The sequence below is a fragment of the Rattus norvegicus genome, chromosome 3 (assembly GCF_036323735.1).
Source record: "Rattus norvegicus strain BN/NHsdMcwi chromosome 3, GRCr8, whole genome shotgun sequence".
Lineage (NCBI taxonomy): Eukaryota > Metazoa > Chordata > Mammalia > Rodentia > Muridae > Rattus > Rattus norvegicus.
Window position 1 is genome coordinate 31,041,622 of NC_086021.1, and position 22,176 is coordinate 31,063,797.

At 51.3% G+C, this 22,176-nt stretch overlaps 1 protein-coding gene across 6 annotated transcripts in view; it reads right to left on the bottom strand.

The window, feature by feature from the left end:
- The window catches only part of Vav2 (vav guanine nucleotide exchange factor 2), a 169,363-nt gene that overhangs the window by 58,868 nt on the left and 88,319 nt on the right, over nt 1–22,176 (bottom strand). For all 6 annotated transcript variants that reach the window (XR_010064602.1, NM_001106563.2, XM_006233761.3 and 3 more), the window contains exon 3: nt 15,304–15,362. Coding sequence is in view for 5 of the 6 variants with exons in the window: in NM_001106563.2 (NP_001100033.2) it covers nt 15,304–15,362 (59 nt within the window). In the remaining variant the exon portion in view is untranslated. The remainder of the gene's footprint in view (nt 1–15,303; nt 15,363–22,176) is intronic.

Here is a 22,176-nt window from a genome sequence, read left to right on the forward strand (position 1 = left end):
AACTAAAATGGTTTTTTTCAAAAGGGAAAGAATGATAAAACGGTTTTTCTCACCAATCAGCTTTACATCAATCTAACATTAGGCCGGCCCACATGTTTTTTCTTTCTGCTAGAAGTAGCAGGGACAAAGCTACCACTCACCACCTGCTACACAGTCCTCAGCAGACAGCAGGGGAGACCCTGGGAGAAGGGCCCAGGCTGCCCTGCAGGAGTCAAGCGTAGGCCACTCCCCAGGAGAATCCAAAAGGCCATTGGGGGGAGGCCAAGCCAGAGGCAGATCAAAGGCAAGAAAAGGCAGCCAGTGCCTTCAAAAGCCACAGGCCAAATCCACTCATCTCCAGAGGAGACAATGATGCCCCTTTAATTAAGTCAAGCATCTCCCGGCAGCCCCAGGTGCGTGTTCCAGCAGGGATCAGCTACAAGCAGGAGGCGCAGCTGGGGACTGGCCTTGGATACCCTCGCTGGCTGGGATCCCCTCCTTGCCTGGGGGACAGCTGACATTTTCAGTGTTAAGATGATTCAGCAGTGAAGGGGCCACCTCCATGGCCTCCACCGCAGCTCCCCCGCCCCCGCCCCCACGCCCACCCCCAGTCCCCATCATAGCAGTCGCCGGCACTCAGATTAACTGTTGTGTTGGCCAAGCTGCTCTGTCTACATTTTAAACCTTTTTATTTTTAAATACCTACTTAGGGAGCACAGGGGCTCCCCCACCTCTGCCCCGGCACTAAAGGTGTGCACCCAGTAACATATTTATCCTTAACTGATAAGAAACACATTAGAAGAGCGCACGCTTGTGGAATGGCGTGTAATGTATCGGTGTACTTTCCCCAATACGGATGGTGTTCTTCCTGTAACATGAATGAAAACATCGCTACGGTTAATTCCGGGTGTTAACTTGACTGAAATTATTAGTCGCCTAGGAGAAAGGGAAGCAGACACGGGGTTGTGTCTGATTGTGGGTGGCACTGTGGTGTAGTCTGGGGGCCAGATGGAATGAAGAGAAGGGAGCCTGCAGCATGGGCATATTCTGTCTCTGTCTTTTCTTGAGTCTCGACTCTCTGCTCCACCATGCCCTCTCCACCACGATGGGCTAAAACTTGGAAAGCCACGAGTCAACCCTTCCTCCCCACGGTTGTTTCTCTCAAGTACTTGGTCACAGTGACCAAGGTCAGACAAGTACCACAACCTCTTATTTACGATAAGGTAAGCTTCCCTCATGTATAATATAAATGAAAAATGTAGAGCCCCTTTAAGTCCTGCAAAAGTGTGATCTGCATAAAGTGGTGTGGTGGGGAGTGCTGGGCTGCAGCTTCTGGTGTGGAAAGCCTAGCAGCAGCGCAAAGTTGCTGGAGCTTGCCTGGTGCTGCTTGTGTTCTGGTGCTAGTATTGGGCCCCAGACTGGCTGCCTCTCATCTCTCCGGCAGGCAGACCTGTGACCCTGCCCCCAGGTCATTCCTGGTTGATGAATAAAGATGCCAACAGCCCATAGCTGGGCAGAAGGGACATGGGTGGGATTTCGGTTTCCCAGGCTTGGGGTTTGGAGAGAACCACTAGGAAAAGAAGGTGCGTAAAGGAGAAGGAGAAGCCACCATGTTAGGTGAGCCATACAAACACGGCTGGCCAGTTGGTGTTAAGAGCAGCCAGATAAAACATAGCAAATAGTAAGTATTGATTTGAGGTTATCAATAGGAAAGTAGATTCTAGTAACAGAGGGTAGGTATCCGCCCAGCTCTAGTGCTGTTTAAGGCTTATTGTAAATATAAAGGCACTGTGTGTGTTTTATCCAGGAACTAAGGGGTCCAGGCGAGGCAGAAACACCAGGATTCAGATTAAATAATTTCTACAATGGAAAGTATTACAGGACATGGCCTCAGGCAAACTCGTAAGGTTTGGGCTAACCCTGGGGAGTGGTTCAGACTCCTGTCCCTAAAGTCTACACTGCCAAGCCAGCAGAGAAGTAACCGGACCGCCACTCCTGTGTGTTTCCCGGGTGTTGAGGGTGCACATCTGTAAGCTTGCAGCCAGCTAACCTGCTCTATGTAGTAATGAACGAGAGACTCAGCCTCAAACACTCAGAAGACAAGGACCTGCCCCCAAGACTGTCATCTGATATCCACATTTCCAGATCAGGAAGGAGGAGGCAGGACAGAGAGGAGCAGGAAGCACAGAGTTGGTGCTAGACATCAACTTCCTGTTCCAATCCCTGATTTTTTGTTTTTTGTTTTTTTTTTAAAGTCTTGTAGATATGGCTGTCCTAAACTCCTTCTCGCAATTTTTCGGAGTCTCGTTCAGTGTCTGTTTCTCCCCTCTTGTCACTTCCTCCACCTGCCGTACCAAGGAGCTGAAACAGGCCTGCTAAAGGCAGGGGAATGATACTGCTGCCCATAAACATTTACTGCTTTTATCGGTGCACCACTAGTTGGAGCCTCGAAGCCCTGGAGAACTGAGCTACAAAGCCAATTAACTTCTGTCACAGCCAAACAAAGACAGGTGACTTGCCTGGGTGGGACAGGCAGGCGAGGAAGCCCACCAGGGCTACATAAAGTTTAGAACCAGCCTGTGTGGGAAGCTGTGTCTGCCCCACCCTCTTCTTGTCCCCTCTGCCGCAGTCCCCACACTGGATCTACTTGAGCCTTTGTGCAGCTCTCCTCTCTGCTGCAGTCCACCCACCCTATACACACCCCTGCGGCCCAGCATCCCTTGACTCGGCAAAGCGTACTTTGTGTGTGAAGACCTGGCCATTACTACCCAGGTCGATATCCGAGAGCAAAATGGTTAGTGCCACAATGGCACAGATGTATGGGTGGAAGGTGGTACCAATGACGGAACGGGATAGAACAGGCTGAGTAGGAAAGTGACTAAATTCAGAGATGGCCAGACGTGTGTAATTCCAGTTTCAAGGGGTCTGATCCCCCTTCTCCTGGCACACAAATGGACAGCATGCGTTCATATTAATAAAAAAAAAAATAACCCTAAAACAAACAAACAAAAAAGCCACTCAAGTGTGCTACACTAAAGATATCCTATCCAGGCGGAGGGAGAGCCAGATCCCCCAGTGTGGGTGAGGTCCTCCCTCCATATCAGAGCATTCCTGAACACTCACTTCCTCATGCCCACTTCTGGGAAGCCAAGTTTCCCCTGCACCAGCATGGGGATTGGGCGGATACCCCCACAGGAAGAAAACCACAGCAGGCAAGAAACCCCCAGCATCTCAGGCCCAGCAGCAGCCTGACTTCCAGAGCAGCTTCTAATTCCTGCTCCGCACTCCTCGGCACCAGCCCCTCACCTTAGACCCAGTACGTAAGGATCCAGCTACCCCAGGGGACACATCTGACAGCACAAAGGTGTCTCTGGCCAAAGGACTGAGACTTGAGAACAGACAATTAAAGGGGCACCCAAGCCCAAACTCAAAACGAAGCCCAACCCACTTTCAACAATTCCAACCTCCCCTCCTTCCTCTCCTACCCCATTCTCCTTCCAAGGTATGCAGGGAACACTTGTTCAAGTTAGCCACTGGCCACTGGCCACTGGCCACTTTTCACAGCCCCAGGAGCATCTGGTGCTTAGCAATTTTGGCCCTAGGACTTCTGTGCCCATCTCTGAACAGTGATGTCCACCAAGTGAGTGCCTCCACCAAGTGCAGACACACACTCTGTACCTGCAGCTTGGTTGTTAAAGTCGCCAGAGAAAGGATCCCAGAATCAGCCACCCTCCTTCCACAATCGTGAAATATAACTGTGGTTGACTCCACTGGATAGAACCTTCCCTACCCGGGAATTCCTCCAGCCCGGAATAGGGCAATCGCTCTCACCTCTGTAAGGTAGGCAAGTGCGAGGCTTTCCAGACCGGTATCTGCAAACAGCCTTGACCTGGAGCCACACTGCTGGCCTTGACCCCACCACTCACTTACCACGTGAGCACTAGGAAGAGACCACAGACCACTGCCAAGAGCCAGGCCCCTGAAAGTAAGAGATCTTAGCTCCCTGACTCTGCTCGTCTGAGCCACACTGCAAAGAGCAGGCAGCACAATTGCTTACATTGAAGTAAACCAGGAAAGGCTCTCTTCCTAGTACCGCATCACCCCCTCTGCACATCATTTATGTGGTGGTGGAAGTCCCTTCCCTGCTTCTGACCAGCTCACCCTCCAAGCCCACTCTGCTGACTCTCAGGCCTCAGGCCTTGCACCCAGAGATACCGGGTAAGCAGCAGCTCTATTAACTCAGAGCCTTCTCTTTAAGGGGTCTGCAGGACCGCCCAGGTCCCCTCACAAGGACAAAGAAGCCTCGACCTCCACATGCTCCCCGTACCCTGCTGCTTCTTCCCATGACAGACTGGAAGAAAAATGTAGCTTGAAACAAATGTGGCCCCAGAAGGCAGTAGCGACTCAGATCATCTCACAAACATGCGACCCCAAATGTGTTCTGCAGGATCTGTAGACGTTTCGGGTGGATGTGACCTGGCTCGAGGCAAGAGTACTTCGCTTTTGATTTTCTAGTACTGGTTCAGGAAGAGCATGTACAGACCTTGAGATTGTATGCATCTCACCAAATCACTGTGTGTGGCCTCACCCACGGGTGGCCAGATCCTTCATGGCCTGGTCATGCAACAGATGAGAAAGGGTAAGACTGGGCCCTGAGTCCTGCGAGTGAGACAGCCAGAGAGTTGACCTGTGCTTTGATGGTATCTATCCCTGTGAGGAGAGGCAACAATCCTCCCTGTTGGTGATATTTTCAGTGCTGGAATGGGTACAGACCAGTCACCTAGTTGCACATATTATAGACAACACAACTTGTAGGCCTTGGCTAGGCCTCCACATTGAACCCTGACACCTCCTCAGACCACAGGAAGGGTCGGCTCTGCCGTCCCCAGACGTGAGGGACTGAGCTAGGCAAGCACAGGCCAGCATGGGTGACAAAAGCCCAGAGACGGCACACAGGGGCATGACTGAGCCACAGGCCCCTTTGGCACCATTTGCCAGGGAGAAGGCAGCCAAGCAGAGTTGAAAGGCACCAAAAGCCTGGGGGACGACAACTGCTTAATTATTCAAACAGGCACCTGGGCAGCCACATCCTAATTGGCGGGAAGGCCTTGAAACCCTGGTGTCTGTCTTATTAAAAACAGCTCTCGTGCTAAACAGCACCAACTGTCAAAACAAGCCCACAGGCGGGTCACGGTCGGTCTCAGCCCACATCCCGCCCAGTCCAGACAGCGGGGTGAGTAGTGTGCCTTGCTCCATGCCACACCCCCAGCTAGTTCTCCTGTGAAAGGAGCAGGCCAGCGCCACACCACCAAGAGAGAAGGCTTTGGCCTCAGAAAGCCTGAGCGGCTGCAGCAGAAAGCATGTTCTCGTTTTGAGTTCAGAGGTCAGGGTTGGAATCAGGACTTACAGGATTGGGGTTGGGGGTCTAAGTTTCCAGCCTCAGTGACCTCATCTGATAAATGGGGGCAAACCAGGCACTTCCACACAAAAAGCAAGGGGAGCAATGGTGAGCAAGGGCACCCTCAGTAGAGTAACCCAGTGGCAGCCTGGGCAGAGGGAACGTAAGGACTCTGCCAGTGGGGACAGAGTCTGCTGATACAGGAGGTCAGCTACCTCCTGTACAGTTGGGCTAGGACCAACCACTCTTCAATGGAAGTCAGGCTGGACACATGAAAGGGCCTCTGCCACCTTCAGTAAGACTTGGAAGTGGGGACAATAAGGCAAGGCTACTGCCACAGCCCTGACAGTGATCTCTGGTCTCTGCTAAGGCCCAGCAGGGGTGGGGGTGAGGGAAGTAGGGTGTAGCTGACTCAGAACCTCCTGGGGCCAGACTGTGACTGACCCCCGAGTCCCACGGGGCCCTCGTGGCCTGTATCTAGAGACCCACAGAAACAGGGCTCTGCTCTGCCCCGCCCTGTCTGGAGAAGCTTAGGGAGGAGCCTCTGCTGATAACCAAGGAATGTTGCTTCTCAGCATCCAGCATACTGAATTCAGAGCCTCCAGCAGGCAGGGGTTTGGTGGGAAGAGGCCAGTGGGTACACAGGGCATCCATCACACCCCCACTCCCACCAGTCAAAGCAAGTTAGGGGAGCAAAAAGTTGGTCAGGCTAAGTCATGGGAAGTCATGGAGAGCACGCAAGCAGCATCATATCCACAGTCAAGAGCAAGGGAAACAAGGTAACCATGGTGCTTGCTGCTGATGCTCAGCCAGCTTTCTTCACTCTTAAATGGTTTAGGGCCCAGGGAATGGTTCCGCCCACAGTGGGCTGCATCTTCCTACATCGATTAACAATCAAGATGATTCCCCACAGACATTTTCACAAACCGATCTAATGTGAATGGTACCTCAATAGACTCATTCTTCCCAGGCAATTGTAGTTTGCACCAAGTTCATAGTTAAAACTAACCACTTCACAACTTGGCAAAACCCCACGGGCAGCTAGCCTGAATGAACACTTAAGACAAATCCTCCAGAGACCAGGCCCTCCTATACAGAATTTAGGGAGGCCCCAGAGCTTGGCCAACTGTACTTTTCCAGCTTTCAAGCTCAGGCCCCAGCATCCAACCACCACTGTGGCACGGTCCCTACCCAGGACAAAGCTTGAACCATCAAAGTTCTGCTGAGGACCAGAAGGTTTCCCCTCGAGGCCTCCAGGCTCAGACATGGGAAATCTGCTTTGAGTGAGCAATGTTAGGCTCACAGTAAACATGACAATTCTGCTAAGTGACAGTTCAGAGACCAGAGACAATGGCGCTACCCACAGGAAGAAACAAAAATGGAGGGAGAACTAGGTCTGCCTAGAGGCCTTGGGCATAGGGCCCAGACTCTTGGCCTCAGCTAGACTCTGCAAGCCCCCATGGTGCCTCTTAGCCTCAAACTGCCCCAAACTTCATGGGTGGCCTACAGGTTAGCTCTGATCATGAAGTATACAACAGCTTTTGCAAATAGCACATTCCCTTCCACCTCGCCACTACAGCCACTACAGTCCTTCCTGCGGTGACTCTCGTCCCTGTGGGGCCTGTCCCTTCCCCATGCTCTGGTTTCTAGAACAAGCCCTTGAATCACATGAGCCAATACAAAGTTGTAGCCACTCCATACGAGTAGAACAGGGCTGCTTGGTTCACGTCAGTGCCTGCCAGAGTCAGAAGGAACAAGAATGAACCCATGGGTCTTGAATCTGCCACAGTCCCCACAGCTGGCTTCCTTCACAATCACAGGGAAGATGGCCATGTGGATGGGACCTGCTTAGGGGAGCTGGGAGTGGGGTACTGTACCACCGAGTCCCCATGTGACCTCCGGCAAGACCCCTCCCCTCTGTGAGCTGCCAGGGGGAATGGAGTGACACAGCAGCTGGAGTCTCTCCTCCATCCCCCAACATCCTGCCAACTTGCTGCTGGGAAATGAAGGGTCAGCCCAGTGGCCTTGGCCTTGGCAAACTGCCTAGGCCAAGGGACCTGTCCCTTGGGGTTCTGATGTGATATAGATAAACTAAAGCCTGTCTCCTCAGAACATGGCAGGCATCACTAATCAATCACTTTCTGTCCCTGGGCTCAGATGGTTGGTGACAACCTAGAAAATAGACTAAGAGTGCACAGAATCTCAGGGAAAAGCCAGCGGCCCTGGCCAGCTTCCTGAGGGCAATTCTGGTTAGCCAGCTATCACTGTAGTGACTGTCAGAGTGGGGTGACTACCAGAGACTGGGCAGCTCAGTCAGGCCTACAAATACCAGCATAGACCAACCTCCAGTGAGACGCAGAACAGGGACAAGACACCCCGCTCGGCAAGGAGACACCAGGACAACCCATAGCTTCTCTATCAGCTACTGACCAGGGGGACAGCCTACTTATGAAATCCCAAATATGCAGGATGCTGAGGTCACCCCACCCCACTTAAAGATGGCTGCCAAAGCCTCTGCTAGCAGGAGCATAAGTAAAACTATTAGCCACTCAGACACCCAGGCAAGGGTGGCATGGATCCTGGATATTAAAAATGACTCCTTCATGGGGATGGATGCGTTCTATCCTATTCTCCAGTGAAACAGGCCATGACTTCAGGGCAGCAGAGGGCACTGCTCTGTGGCTACACACACAAGGTCTTCCCTCTACTCTATGACCTTACTCCTGAGTACAGCCTACTAGGATCCTTGGCCCAGAGGAGACAGAGGTTGGTGTAAAGCTGTCCCCACCCACAGTTGAGAAACTAGATGCATGGCTTTGCCTCAAGGCCAGGTGTGACCGGCTTTGCTAGATAGAAAGTCATCCCTGAGGGCAGCCAGCCCACCAGCCTCTGCTGACACCACCCTAAGTTATCCCTTCTCCTAGTCCTAGTCCTGCCTGACTGGGGCAGCTCTTTAGGTCTGGGGACATCCCCATCGATGCTAGATCAAAGCGAGAGCCCTCTGAGTAGACATGAACTCATGGACCTTGTTTGTGCCACAGCTCAAACCATATTCTCTGTGCCCTTCCTTCACTGTACTGAGGCACCTCCACACCAGGGACAGCTGTCACCAGCCCTGGTGGCTACAACCACTCCAGGATCCTAAAACCAAAAGAAGCCAAAGCATGCAGACTCGATGCCTTAGGTCTTTCCCCTCCTCCTTTCCCTTCTGCTCCAACTCAAGCATTGCCCAATCAGGGCCACTAAGTACCTTTCCCCCAAATGCTGCTTTTACCATGAAAAACACCATTCCCCCTTCTGTATCAGAACATTTCAGAGGCCTGCTGCCCTTGCCTCCAGACAGATGTGATCCTGGCCTACCTGAGAGTTCACAGCAGTGAGACACATGTGTATTTGCACATGAGCATGTACACGTATGTGCTTGATCTCCAGCCTACTCCCAAACCCTCTGCTGCCCACAGTTTGCCGCATATGACCTTGCAGACCAAAGCAAGGGCCAGGACAATACAGGAAAGTCTCAGGAAGAAAAGCAAGCAGGCCAAGCAGGCCTGTGGCTCCTGCCTGTTGTTTTCCACTAAGCCGCCGCCCCATTGTTACTGATCAATGATGGAGCAGGTTGCTGACTCAACCAGAGAGGGGTTCCATGTGTGCTGGACCCCAAACTAGACACGGGGCAATTAGAGGTGGCTCTTCTGTCCCTCCCTCCCTGGTAAAGGGGATCATCATCCTAATCACTCATGGGAAATCCACTGCTGCCTCCACTAAGGCCCTGCAAAGAGGAAACACTCGCCTTCAATTAGCCAGGCCACACGGTCCATCTCAACCCTGACAGCAGGTTCAGCAGGGCCAGGTGGTCAGGATGCTTGATGTCACCAGGTGGGACAATTAAAACCATCTTGCTGGCAAGGCGAGCAGCTGAGTGATGGAAATTGCGACTTCCCATCCAAATCCCCTCTCTCAGACAGTCCAATTACCTGGAATTAGTCAGGCAGCACCAGCTGGGAAATGGGGTGTCACCCACTGGATCGACGCCAACAAGAAGGCACGTTTCAGTGTGTGTGTGTGTGTGTGTGTGTGTGTGTGTGTGTGTGTGTGTGTGTGTGTGTGTGTTGTGTGTTGGGTGTGGGGGGGAACGCTGGACCAGTTCAGGAGAAAGGGCTGGGTTAAAGACCGAGATCACAGCACAGACACTTGGAGCCATGCTGAGCCGCTGACGGATCTTGGCACTATGCTCCGGAGAGTATATAATGCAAGGCCCCAAAGCCAACCCAAACCCTGACTGAAGGTCTGACCTCAGGGGCACCTAGCAGCTTTCAGATTTTTTAGGACCGGGTGATTCGTTTGTTTGTTCTATTCAGAAGCAGCTACCCTTGTTTTTTGTTTGTTTTTACATCAAAGGTCATCAGCCTGATAAGGATTCCTATTTCCTGAACCTTCTCTTCCCACTCTGCAGATTAGCCCATGGCACTGCGAGCGGGGTCAAGCATCCTCCAATAGGATAAGACACAGTCACAACCTCTGCCAGGGAATAAAAGGCAAGAGCCACGCTGGCCTCGGTGTGTTGCTACCCCAGTTTGTGTTCTAGCGAACCACCTCTGAGAAAAGAATCTCCTTGCCCTTTGTCTGTGCACTCCTTTGTGTGCCGAAATGATTCATTTTTTATTTCTAATGACATGGTTCAAACGTCCCAAAACGAGGTCAAGACACAGTCCCCACTCATCACCTGGGTATAGAGTTCCTCATCATCTGAGGTGCCCGGTGAGGGCGTGGATGCTGATGGCAGATCTCCCAGCTACTGGAGACATAAAGGCAACCTTGTTAGGGCAGACAGGGAGGAAAGAGCAGCAAGAGGCTGGCTGACATCCACAGGACCTTCTTCCTACAACCTGGACCTGTGGGGGATCCTAGCTCTCCCTGTGGGAACCACACGTCAGAGGCCCTGTGGCCCAGGAGCTACAAGGTGTCTGGAGCTCCCACCACCCCCAAAAGATGAAAGATCTGGTTCTCTAACGCAGCCAGTGACTCACTAGGCATTCCTTTTCATTCCGAATGTTCTGTTGTTCTTAGATTTAAATCCGGGTGTGTCTGTCTGATATGCTGAGAATCCGTTTCATATTGAAGAACTGCTGTTACAGCCCCCAGTACCAGGAACACTCTGTTTCTCCCGCCCAAACCACAGCCTGACCCCAGCTGTGACCTCTGCCTGGCCTCCTCACCAGACAGTGCCAATGACAGCAGCCCCATTCTAACAGTTGGGAAAGTAGAAGCAGCCAAGAAACCTATCCAATGACAAAAGATCCAGTAGACCAGGGCTGTTTGGATGGGAGACTTGAGCAGGAGGCAGGCTAGAGAGAGCTTGGCAGTTAAAAAGCACTGTCGCTCTTGCAGAGCCTGGGTTTGGTTCCTAGCACCCACATTGGGTAGCTCTCTGTAACTCCAGTTCCAGGAGACGTGACACCCTCTTCTGGCCTCCATGGGAACTGCACACATATGGTACACAGCAGACACACATAAAAGCAAATGTATGTATTTTGGGTTTGGGGTGGTTTTTGTTTTTGAGTTTTTAAGAGTGAGAAACTGGGGAGATTGGCTCAGCAGTTAAGGGCATGTGTCATTCTTTAAGAAAACCCAGGTTCGGCAACCAGAACCCAGCACCCAGCACCCACAGCACCCAGAACCCAGCATCCACATGTAGGTTCACAATGACCCGTAACTCCTCCTCAGGCACATAAACAGCGCATATACATACATGCAGTAAACCAACTATACACATAGAGCTTAAAGACTGAAGACACTCTGACCTTGCCCGCCACCCCTCACCTGAGTAACAGGCTCTGGATGCCTGTTTCCTAGACAAAAACTGCTATCCAGGGAATTAAAACCATCTGGAACTAGCGCGAGTCCACGGTTGCACAGTGCTGTGAATGAATGCTGTGCTGTCAAACTGCACCTTTAACCAATCATATCGCTCAGGTGGGATGGCACACGCCTGCAGTCCCAGCCTCAGGAAGGACGAGGCAGGCGATCGGAGGTCGGCCTATGGTATGCTACGTAAGACCCTGAGTCTGGGGGGGAAGAAGTGATTTTTATGTTGTGAGAGTTTTATCTCAACACTTAAAAGACGTGGCAGTGTGGTGGTGTTGGTCTGGGATGGCGCTCCAGAACTGAGAGCTGGCTCTGCTCCAAGGAGGGAGAAGCCAGTTCACCCCACCAGCCCTGAGGATCTGCTACAGACGTGGTCTTCTCTGAGTCCTGGCTGCAGCCGCAAGTCATCCCAAATTGGGGGACATAAAGAACACAGGTTTACTACTGGCTCAGGAGACCACAATCCTTTTAAAACAGGTCACCCAGGAGCACGCTTGTGCCCTGTCAGGAGGTTTTGTCGCCTTTCTGGCTGTTAGTGAGCTCCGATTGTATTCCAGGCCAGAATCTGCATCATCCCAATCTCCCTGGATCCCTCTTACCACAAACACTCATCACAGCTGCAAAAGTCTCACCTATTTCCCGGTCACACCTGAAAGTGTGCACCCAAAGATTAGGGGGATGGTACATCTTGGGTTGGGGGCACCATTCAGCCTTCATGGGTCGTGGCCCATGGGTATCACTGTGCACCAGGGGCTCTGCACCACACAGAGGGGTTAAGACACAAGCACTGGGCACATCTTCACCTAACTTGTCACCTAGAGTGTGGGAGCATCCTTCCCCACACATCCACCCTTGGCCTTGACCCACAGACAGTTTTACCTTTGAACACGCCCTTCCTCCCAGCCATTCTGACCTCATTAGGACATCCCCTAGGTTTCCAGTGGGTCCCGGCCAGGACAAAGACTCCTCCTACTACACTGCTTTGCCCTTCTTCCTCCTCTTCTACCCCTGTGTCTGATTCCCCTACTAAGCAGGGTGAAGTTCAGATTAAGTCTCTAATTCATTGCCCATGAGAAGTATAATTGAAGCTTTTTACAGAAAATCAGCTTATAATACAAAGTGCAAGGGTTGTGAACAGGATTCTTTTTAAACAGCAAGCTAGGCTTCCATCCAGTCATTAGGAATCCAGGGGGAAGTCCTGGGGCAGTGGGATTGATGGGTGAGGTTTCAAACAGGAAAGTGTTTGGCTAAACAACCCCTCCTGCTAAATACTAACACTCGGAAGCTATCAAGAGGGGATGGGCAGTTATCTTGGGAAGTGCTGTGGGGGTCCTTAGAAAATCCAGGTCTCCATGACAATCTCAACCCATATGCAAGAAGAGAGAGCAGTCACACTCAGCCTGCTCTGCAGGGTCCTGGTTCCCTGGGCTTACGCAAGGGCAGGGCACAGACACCATTTTCTCTAAAATGATCCAGACCCAGGAGAGGCGAGAGGCTCTAGAAGGCAGACTAGAGTCTAGCTGTGAGATGTACTGCTGACAGGGAGGCCAAGGGAGGGCTAGGGTTGGTGAAAGTACCATCTGCCATCCATTGGTGATTCAAGAGGCTCCTCCTTCATGAGAAAAAGTATTTATTTAAGGGGAGGGGCCATGGCACACACTTGGAGATCAGAGGACACCTTGCAGGAGTCCATCCGTCCTCTCCTTCTACATTTGAGTCCTGGGATTGAACTCAGATCCTCGAGCTTGGCGGCAAGCTCTTTCCACCTTGCAGACCCTACTCCGTCATTTTCCCAGCACCTCATGCTCTGTTCAGTCAGAGGGTGACTCTGTATACTTGGTGGCACAAAATTATACTCCAAAAGAAGGCTTGGCTTCTGCAAGCTCCACCCATTCGTCTGAGTCTGGTTAAGACCTCTGGTAGACCCTTTGCAGCCCTCCCGGCCTGGGCCTAGGGTACGGCTCTGAGTCGCAGATCAGTATAGAAGAGTGAACCAAGATTAAGTGACTAAGGTGTCCCCGTGACTGATTCCCACTGCATAGCCATCATCAGCGTGGCAATTCCTATCGACAGTGCTCTGGCCAGTTGTCAAAGGTGGGCAGTTGGCAGGTGAAACTCCACTTACAGGACTCTGCTTGGAGAGGCTCCACCAGTCACCCCCTTCTACACACTGGCTAAGCTCCCTTGTGCCTTCTTCCTCATCTGCTAACATGGCACCTTCACTGTAGCAGACTGTGGCTGTGGACGCAAACTTTTCTGTATCTTGTGAGGCCTCTGGTCACTCAGGGAAGCAGAGAGATGTTCCTATGTTAACCAGCGAGGGTACAACCAGGACAGGCATGAGGCTGAGTCTTACTCTGTCAGCAACCACCATGGTCTGTCTCATGGTCAAGTGCAGAGCTTCAGGAAAAAGCCAGCCACCCTGTCCATGAGGCGTCTCAGCCTTGAAGGGTGGGGAATGGCAGCTGGGCCCCCACCCAGACATCCCCCAGACTGCCACCAAATCACAGTTGGCTGACAGCAGGCCACAGCAGCTGGCTCCCTCCAGTTTGGGGATACTATAATGAGACGGGGAAGGGAACGCACTTAGGATTCTGTGTAGGGCAAGTCTGTTGGCTGGGATCTGCTGAGAGAACGTCACTTTTGCCTGTGAATGCACAATGCAGAGCGGGTCGCACCAGGTGGGACGCTCAGCTGTGATGAGGTCCGGCAGTGACAGGCCAGCGCAGCAAAGAACTCGCAACAGATCAGTTCTCAAAACGAAGGCCCAAACTTTCGCATCCAGAAATGGCGCTGTTTTAACTGGACGTCTTTAGGCGTCCTTGAAGGAATACAGCGGAAACTTAGCTGGGTGGTACAGGGAGTTGGGCTGCTCTGTCAAGCCCAGTGTGCTGTGGGGACACAACACATTTATTACTCTGTTTGGTTTTTGCTTAAAGTTTGTTTTTAGTTGTTGCTGTTGTTTTTGATAGAGGTCTCACAATGTAGCCCAGGCTGGCCTTGATATAGCCCAGGCTGGCCTTAACTGTTAAACATACTTCAGCTTCAGGTGGACTATATACTGTCACGTGAGCTCCTAGACATTGGTTATTATATAACCCTGCAAGTGTTGCAACCGTCCTTTTCTGTTTCATGTTTCGTTTGAAAATATTTTAAAACAACCTGCCCTCTGGGTGACAAAAAGAAAAAAAGCTTTGATTCAAAACACTCAAGTCCCTCAAGAACTCATGCAACGAATTACGTCATGGAGACACACTGACATGGCGCCTGCCCTGTGACTCTCTGTGAGTCAATCGCTACCACCAAGGTACCCTGTGCTTCCCCCAAGACCCAGCATGCTGCCCTGCAGACAAAGCAGGTACACCAAGGCAACACTCAGAGGCTAGCAGCCTCAGGCTGTCACTAGTGTCCATGGGTGACCCACATGCTCACCTGTCAGGAGCGACCCTTCCGGTCACCCTTGCCCCTGGCCTGTATCCTCAGGATGCCCTCAGACATGACAGAAAAGAACAGCTCTTGTGTACCCCAACCCCCAGGTGAGATGAAGCCTGTCTTCCTGACTGTACATCAGAGGTCAAAATCGTCAATGTTCGGTTCTCACCTGGGCCACCCAACCCTCTCAGCTGCATCTCACTCATGAATCGGAGAGAGATCACAGGCGGCAGGAGCATTAGTGGCTGAACCATCCTGTCCATGCAGATCAGAATGAGGCAATCTATGGGGGCTGGGCCCTCTGGAAGCCCTGTGGGAGCCCTAAGGCCTATGGGTAGAGAAGTGCACTCCCCAGCCCTGTGAACTCACACCAGCTCCAGCATTCCAACCAGGACCCCGGCCCAGAGCTAGGAGGTGCATTCAAGCAGGCAATGATCTGTGCTAGGATTAATTTGCTGATCTTATTACCTAAATCGAAAGTAATTTTGCAGCCATCATAACATGCTTGCAAGATTTCCCCAGTGTGAACCCTCTCCTACACAGCCTTGGCTGCACAGTCAGAGTGTGAAAGCTCCTGGTTCAGACCCATAGGCCGGGGCCTGACCTGATGGTGTCACTAGGGAGCTCACCTGATCCCTTTGCTCTGCGCGATGCTGTGCAGGGACAGACGGGACACGGCAGAGATGACCTGGGGGGAGACAAGAGAGAGTTCTGTCATCACAAACTGCACCAAGGGTTCTGCAAGCCTGGAAACTGTTAACTAAGCACACCTTGTAGGAACCACAGAGCTTTTCAGGCTCAGCACCTGTGCAGTATTTATTGCATGAAATCTATTATTCAGTCGCATTAACATTTGCTGAGAGCTGCTGTGCTCGTGGTAGGGTGCCTCCAGGAGGAATGGATTTCCACTTATGAGGCTGTGCTTCCCCCTATAGCCCCCTGCCCTGCTTATGAGCCACCCCAAACTGTTTTCTTTAGCAGGTGGAAGAAATGCTTCAACAGGGCTGCTGTGGGTTCTTTCTTAACTGAGGTCCTGCCTACAGAGGGCTCATCCAGCGCTCCTATTCTAGAAGGGTCTATATGACTAACAGCACCCTGTGACCACAGTAAGTTGCTAACCCATCTCAGAGATAGAGACATGGAGGCCCGGAGAGGTCCAGTCACACCACAGCTCCAGTGCCAAAAGGACACAAACACCCGTGTGTAGTGCTCCACTCAAGCCCCAGCTCCAAGTCAGACATCTCAACAGACACCAGCTCCCTGTCAGGATGGTGAAGGCAAAGGAATCCCACGTCCAGAGCCACATGGACCTTTGTAATGTCTCCCCAGGTTGACAGACTCCTCAAAACACAAGTTTGGAAACACAGGGCAAGCAGCAATGGCCATTCCTCAGCCCTAACAACCTGGTCCAACCCTAGTAAACCAGGAGCTACCAGACATGAAGGGCCCTCTCCCCCAACCTCAAATGCCCCGAACAGTTATTCCACAGAACTTTATAATGACTCACAGAAAGCAGGCAGAAGGCAGGAAGGTTCATAAGTCAATATGGAGAAACCAAGGTAAGGAGGAAGGGAGCGGCTGGCCCAAGAACATAGGGTGTGACATACAATTACGATTATTCAACAGAATGAGTGGATACAAAGCAAGCCCCACAGCAGGCACTATGCACAAGCTGGGTCCAGAGAGCCACACACATGTCAGCAAGTTCATGTGTCCTATGGGTGCATATGAACATAGCTGTGTATATTTCGTACACTTGTTCATATGCCTGCATGTGTGAGCTGCAAGCTCTCATGTGTGCTTTGTGTGCACGCACATGCATCTGGGTTGGGAGAAAAAACACAGGCAAACTGGTAAGCCACTGCTCACTCTATAGACACTAGGGCAAGCCAGAGCCTGGCTGTCCTGGGGAACTGACCTCAGAGGGTACCGCGTGCACTATCCCATAGGATTCCGGGCCTCACCATCTCACTGTGCATACTTGGTAAGGAAAAGAGAAACACCCTCATTTGCCCAAAGCCCTCAGCAGGAACGCACTCCCCAGAGTTCCTTTAGGCTGTTCTGTACTCAGTAGCAATTTTCAAAGGGAAAATGCCACAGCAGAGGCTTTTTCTATGCCCAATGGGTGGTGGATTGAGTCCACAGCTGAGTGTGTGTCTGGGTCTCCTGTCAGTGTCTATATTTTAGGCTAAGACTCAGGGAAGTTATGGTGGGGAATAACTGGGGTCCTCTGTGTTTGCTCAGACAAGTCTCAAAGGGCTTGATACGCAGCTGGCCCGGTTGTGGCTCCCAGCAGCCTGCTCTACAAGAGGCCTTTCACAAATAACAGGCAAAATGGCTTTTGGTGTTATTTTTGGCTTTTAAGGGCTCTAAATAGTTCAGGGAAATAAAAATTAAGGTAAAACTATGTCCTGATTGGTACTCAACAGAAATGCTGGAAATGCAAGCTCTGAAGGGCACGGCCAGTCTATTCTCCTCTGCCTCCTGAGGAAGACATTGTTAACCGCTAGTCAATTGATATATGCTTTCCCATGAGTCAACACAGGGACAGAAACTTAGCAGAGTCCAAAGATGGCGTCAGCCATCAGTCTTCACAGCACAGAAGCCACAACCTGTTCGCCAAGCCAGACACACAGACAAGGCCTCATTCTCACAGGTGGAGGCCATGACTGCCAACTGGTAGATGTAGGTCTTCTTCATCCGTACGTCTGTCTAGTCCCAGGGGATAGCATCAATCCTGCAGCTGGCCTAAACCTGGTGCTGGGCACTCATACCTTGCTACAAAACTAAAGTTTAGCAGTCTGTAGAGAAGCCACAGCAGCAGGCACAGGAGGCAGTCCCCTTCCATGGCATAAACGCAACCAACTCTGCGGGATGCCCTTCCCTCCATCCTAACGTGCAATGTGCCTTCCATCTGGTGCCTGTGCAAGGAGGAGACCGACTCTAGTGACCCCAAGCAGGGCCTTCAGAGACAAACGCAGGACCCTGAGAGAACTACGGGGTAGTTCTTCACGTGAAGCCCAGCAAAGGGTTAAGAGTAGAACCAGTTGCTGCAGAAGAAGAAAAGCAATTCAGTGCTCCCCAGCCCCATGGTGCTTCTGGTGGTGCCCTCTCACTGAGACTACACAGCCAGGTGTTCCCCAAGGCTAACACTCTTGGCTGACCATCAAAAGCCTCCCTGCCAGGGCCCCTGGGGACTTCTGAACAGGGAAATGTCAAACGATGACATTTTCCCAACTTTCATTTCCGCCTCCCAGCTGCGTCCCTGATAATAAATGGAGGCAACCCCCGCGCTTCTCCCTTCTCTCCTCAGACACCCAGCTCCGTCCTATCACTTACCCAGCTTTGTCAAAACCCAAGCAGAGCTAGTGGTGTGTGCTGGGAGGAGTCCAGGGATCAGAAAGGAGCCAGTAGTCAAGCCCCAGGAGAATGGCAGAAACAACTGCACCGCCAGCTCCCGGATGCTGCACTCGCTGATGTCCTCGATAGCCACCAGGATCTCACACTCGAACACGCACAGTGATAACTAAAGGAAGCGTGCATTGGGCAGCCCAGAGGATGGGTGACCCAGTCAGAGTCTGGGTTATGGCTGTAAATCTTGGCTCCACCCCACCCACAGATGCTCTAACTCCAAATGCCCAGACTCCAGCAGCCTACATACATGACAGAAGGCAGACCCCGCCCCACCCTGCTCCACAATGTTTGGGGTTCAGGAATCTACATTTACCGTCAAGGTCCTATGTGGCTGAAATGTGCACCCTTCTCTAGAAAGTAAGCAATGCTGATCATATTACAAGCTGGGTCACAGCCAGAGAAAGGGCCAGAGAGCACGCAGCCATGTTGTCCACCTCTGGGTGCCTTGCAGAGATAGGGATCCCAAAAGAACACCCAGAGGAGATGAGTACGTTCCAGCTGGACCACAAGGCAGAATGACCAGGAAGGACCTGAGGAGAGACAGGGATCTAGAGGAAGACCTAGGTCAATGGGAGAGCTGCCTGCAGAAGAGGCCTCAGCAACTTGCTTTTCCCCAACTGCCAAGCAACAGTGACATCCGTCCCGGGAGCCCTGAGCAACCCAGTCATCAGCAACCAGACTTCGAGTTTTAGATCTATAATCCTGCCCAGTCTAAAGTGACAGGCAGGCACAGGCAACTGACTTCGAAGACAGAATTACCCTTCTGCCCAGAAGTGACAGGAAGCAGGCCTCTGCCCCTGTCCCCAGTCTGCACATCCGGGTCCTGGCAGGTGCAGAGTCCTGCCAGACAGCTTTTACCACAGCAGCTCAGTCTGAAGGGAGAGATGCAGCAGATGTGGGCTGTACTCGCCCTGGTGCATACTGCAGGGGCCTGGCCATTTTCTCTGCCCAGAACTCACAGCAAAGGCCTATGAGAATCCTGGGTGCTATGAAGGCCTGGACACTGGCTGCCGATCTGTGAGGATACACCCTGAGAACGTTTTAGAAAGGTAGTACCTTCCCAAAGGTCAACACACACAAAAAGACATTTTGTACAGTTGCTCAAACAGCCAGAGAGATGCAGAGAGGGTGGATCAAGGCAGTCAGTGGGGGAGCCTGACCTGGATCCTGGTTCCAAAGGGGCTTTAAAACTCAGGGCTTTTCTCTAAAGATTATTGAGTCTCTCCCTTGTTCGTGTCCAGAGGCATCCCCTACAGCCTTTTCGGAGTGCTGGAAAATCTGGCAGCATCTTAATTATATAACCCAAGGAGTCCAGGGATGAGTAGAGTGCATTCACAACCAGGGATTTCAGCCCCTCAGGAAATGACTCTGCAGGAGGGACCACTGGGGCAGAACTGCTTGGAGACATACACTGCATGTGAGAGTAAAAGCTTCCCAGACTAAGGAGACAGAACCGTGGTACACGTCAAGACTGAGGACGCAGATCAGCGGTAACAACACTGCTGCTCTTCCAGAGGACCCAGGTTCGGCTCCCTAGCACCTACAGATGCATCACCTGCCAATTAAAAAGCCTACAGCTTAGGCAGGAAACAGGAGGAGGGACATGTGGGAGGAGAAAGGGTTCTGGCCAGGCAGGAGAGTCACCTGGGACTACGTGAGGAGACAGGTGCACGGCACCTGAGCATAGGTAACCAGCCACGAGGCAGAAAAAAGTTAAGACAAGTGGGATATCTTTAGTTATGATCAAGTCAGAGTACAGTCTAGCTAAATGGCCCACATATTTGTAAATACACTTTGAGTCTGAGACTTACTTCTGAGAGTCTGGGGCTGGGAGGAAGAACCAGGTCTAACTTTTACAGCTTACAACTGTCTGTAATTCCAGTCCCAGGACTGTCTTCCAGCATCCATAGGCATGGTTCCCAGATAGGCACGGAGACAACACTCATACACATTAAAAATAAAGTTAAATGCATGCTCATTGAAAGAGCTGGACACCAAACAACATGTCAGCAGCCACTAGCACTGGAGAGGAGTCCAGCCTGACCTTGAATAAACCCACCAGTATCCACCCACATCCCACAACCTATACAGCATAGATGCAAGCTCTACACAAACCTTCCTAAACACATTATTCAAACCCAAGATATACCCAAGCCACAGGGTAGACACACGAGACCACTCAAATCACCATGCCACAGCTACCACCATTCCAGAGTTCAATTGTGCAAACCCAGGGGGCCAGGGTTCACTCTTTAAAAAGATCAAGAAATGCTCTAAAGAGATTAGACTAGATTGAAATGAGCTAGCATGTGAAGCCGTGCCCCTTACCTTTATGTTCCAAATGTAAAAGTCAAGTGTGAATGTACGTGGGTGGGCTCATGGATGGACAGATGGGTAGGATGGATGGATGGATGGATGGATGGATGGATGGATGGATGGATGGGTAGGTGAGGGTGGCTGGATGGACAGATGGGTAGATTAGATGGATGGATGGATGGATGGATGGATGGATAGATGGGTAAGATGGATATATGGATAGATGGGTAGATTGGATGGATGGATGGATGGATGGATTGATAAATAGATGGGTAGATTGATTGGATGGATGGATGGATGGATGGATGGATGGATGGATGGATGGATGGATGGATGGATGGATGGATAGGTGGATGGGTAGATGAATATATGGACAGATGGGTAGATAGGTAAATGCTTGTATGAATAAGCAGGTAAGGGCTGGAGAGATGGCTCAGTGGTTAAGAACACCCGACTGTTCTTCCAGAGGTCATGAGTTCAATTCCCAGCAACCACATGGTGGCTCACAACCATCTGTAAAGAGATCCGATGCCCTCTTCTGGTGTATCTGAAGACAGCTACAGTGTACTTATATATAATAAATAAAAAATAAATCTTTAAAAAAAAAATAAGCAGGTAATAGAGAAAAGATGGGTAGATGGATGAATGGATGATTGGGCAAATGGATAAATGAGTGAGTAGGCAGATAAGTAGGTAGTAGACATGAATGATGGATGAGATAGTAAATAGATGAGCAGGTAGTACACAGAAAAATAGATAGATAGATGAATGATGGGTAGAGACATATGGAGGAGTGAATAGTGGATAGGTAGATAGAGAGATGGACTGATGGATACATGGTGTGAGTGAATGGGTAGACGGGTGGATGGACAGATGGATGGATGGACAGATGGATGGACAGATGGATGGATGGACGGATGGATGGACAGATGGATGGACAGATGGATTGATGGGTAGGTGGGTGGGTCGGTGGGTCGGTGGATGGATGGATGGATGGATGGATGGATGGATGGATGGATGGATGGATGATGGAGGAGGTAGCAGGGATTAGCGAAAGAAATCCCATTGTTTTAGTTTCCCTTCTGGTGCGTGAGAAAATGCCCTAACAAAAGCAACTTAAGGGAGAAAATTATTCTGACTCGTAGCTCGAGTACGTCCATCATGTCAGAGAAGCCAAGGCAGCAGAGGTCTGAAGAGGTCACATCACAACCAGAAAGCAGAGAGCATGAATGTCAGTGTTCAGTTCACTCTATCAATCTTACAGTCCAGGACCTGAGAACCCTCAGTAAAAATGGGTCATACTCACCAGTTAACCTAATCACTCCGATTCTTCGCGTGTACGCCCACAAGTGTCCCTGGAGGTTTGTTTCCTTGGTGAGCCCACATTCTACCAAGTTGACCAAGCTAAGCATCACACCTGCTAAACATGACGCAGGCCCTCCTTCGACCACTTACTACACGCTTCAAGTAGGCTTAGCTTATGATCTAAACAGTAATAAGAGCTGGAGAGAAACGGACAGTGCCCCAGGTCAGTCTGGACTGAACCGTGCAGTCCTAGCATGTGCATCTGTGAGCTGTACCTCCCAAGCCCACAAAGACCAGCTCCTGATAACAAAGCCTTTCCTGGTCCCAGCTGAACACTCACCAGCCTTGCACATGGTCACCGAGGTCTACCCAGTGGACAGAAGTAGCCATTAAGAGATCCACTTGCAGCCTACCTTTGTCACACCTGCACTCACCCAGGGTGACCTTATGCTGGAGTGGTGAGGTCA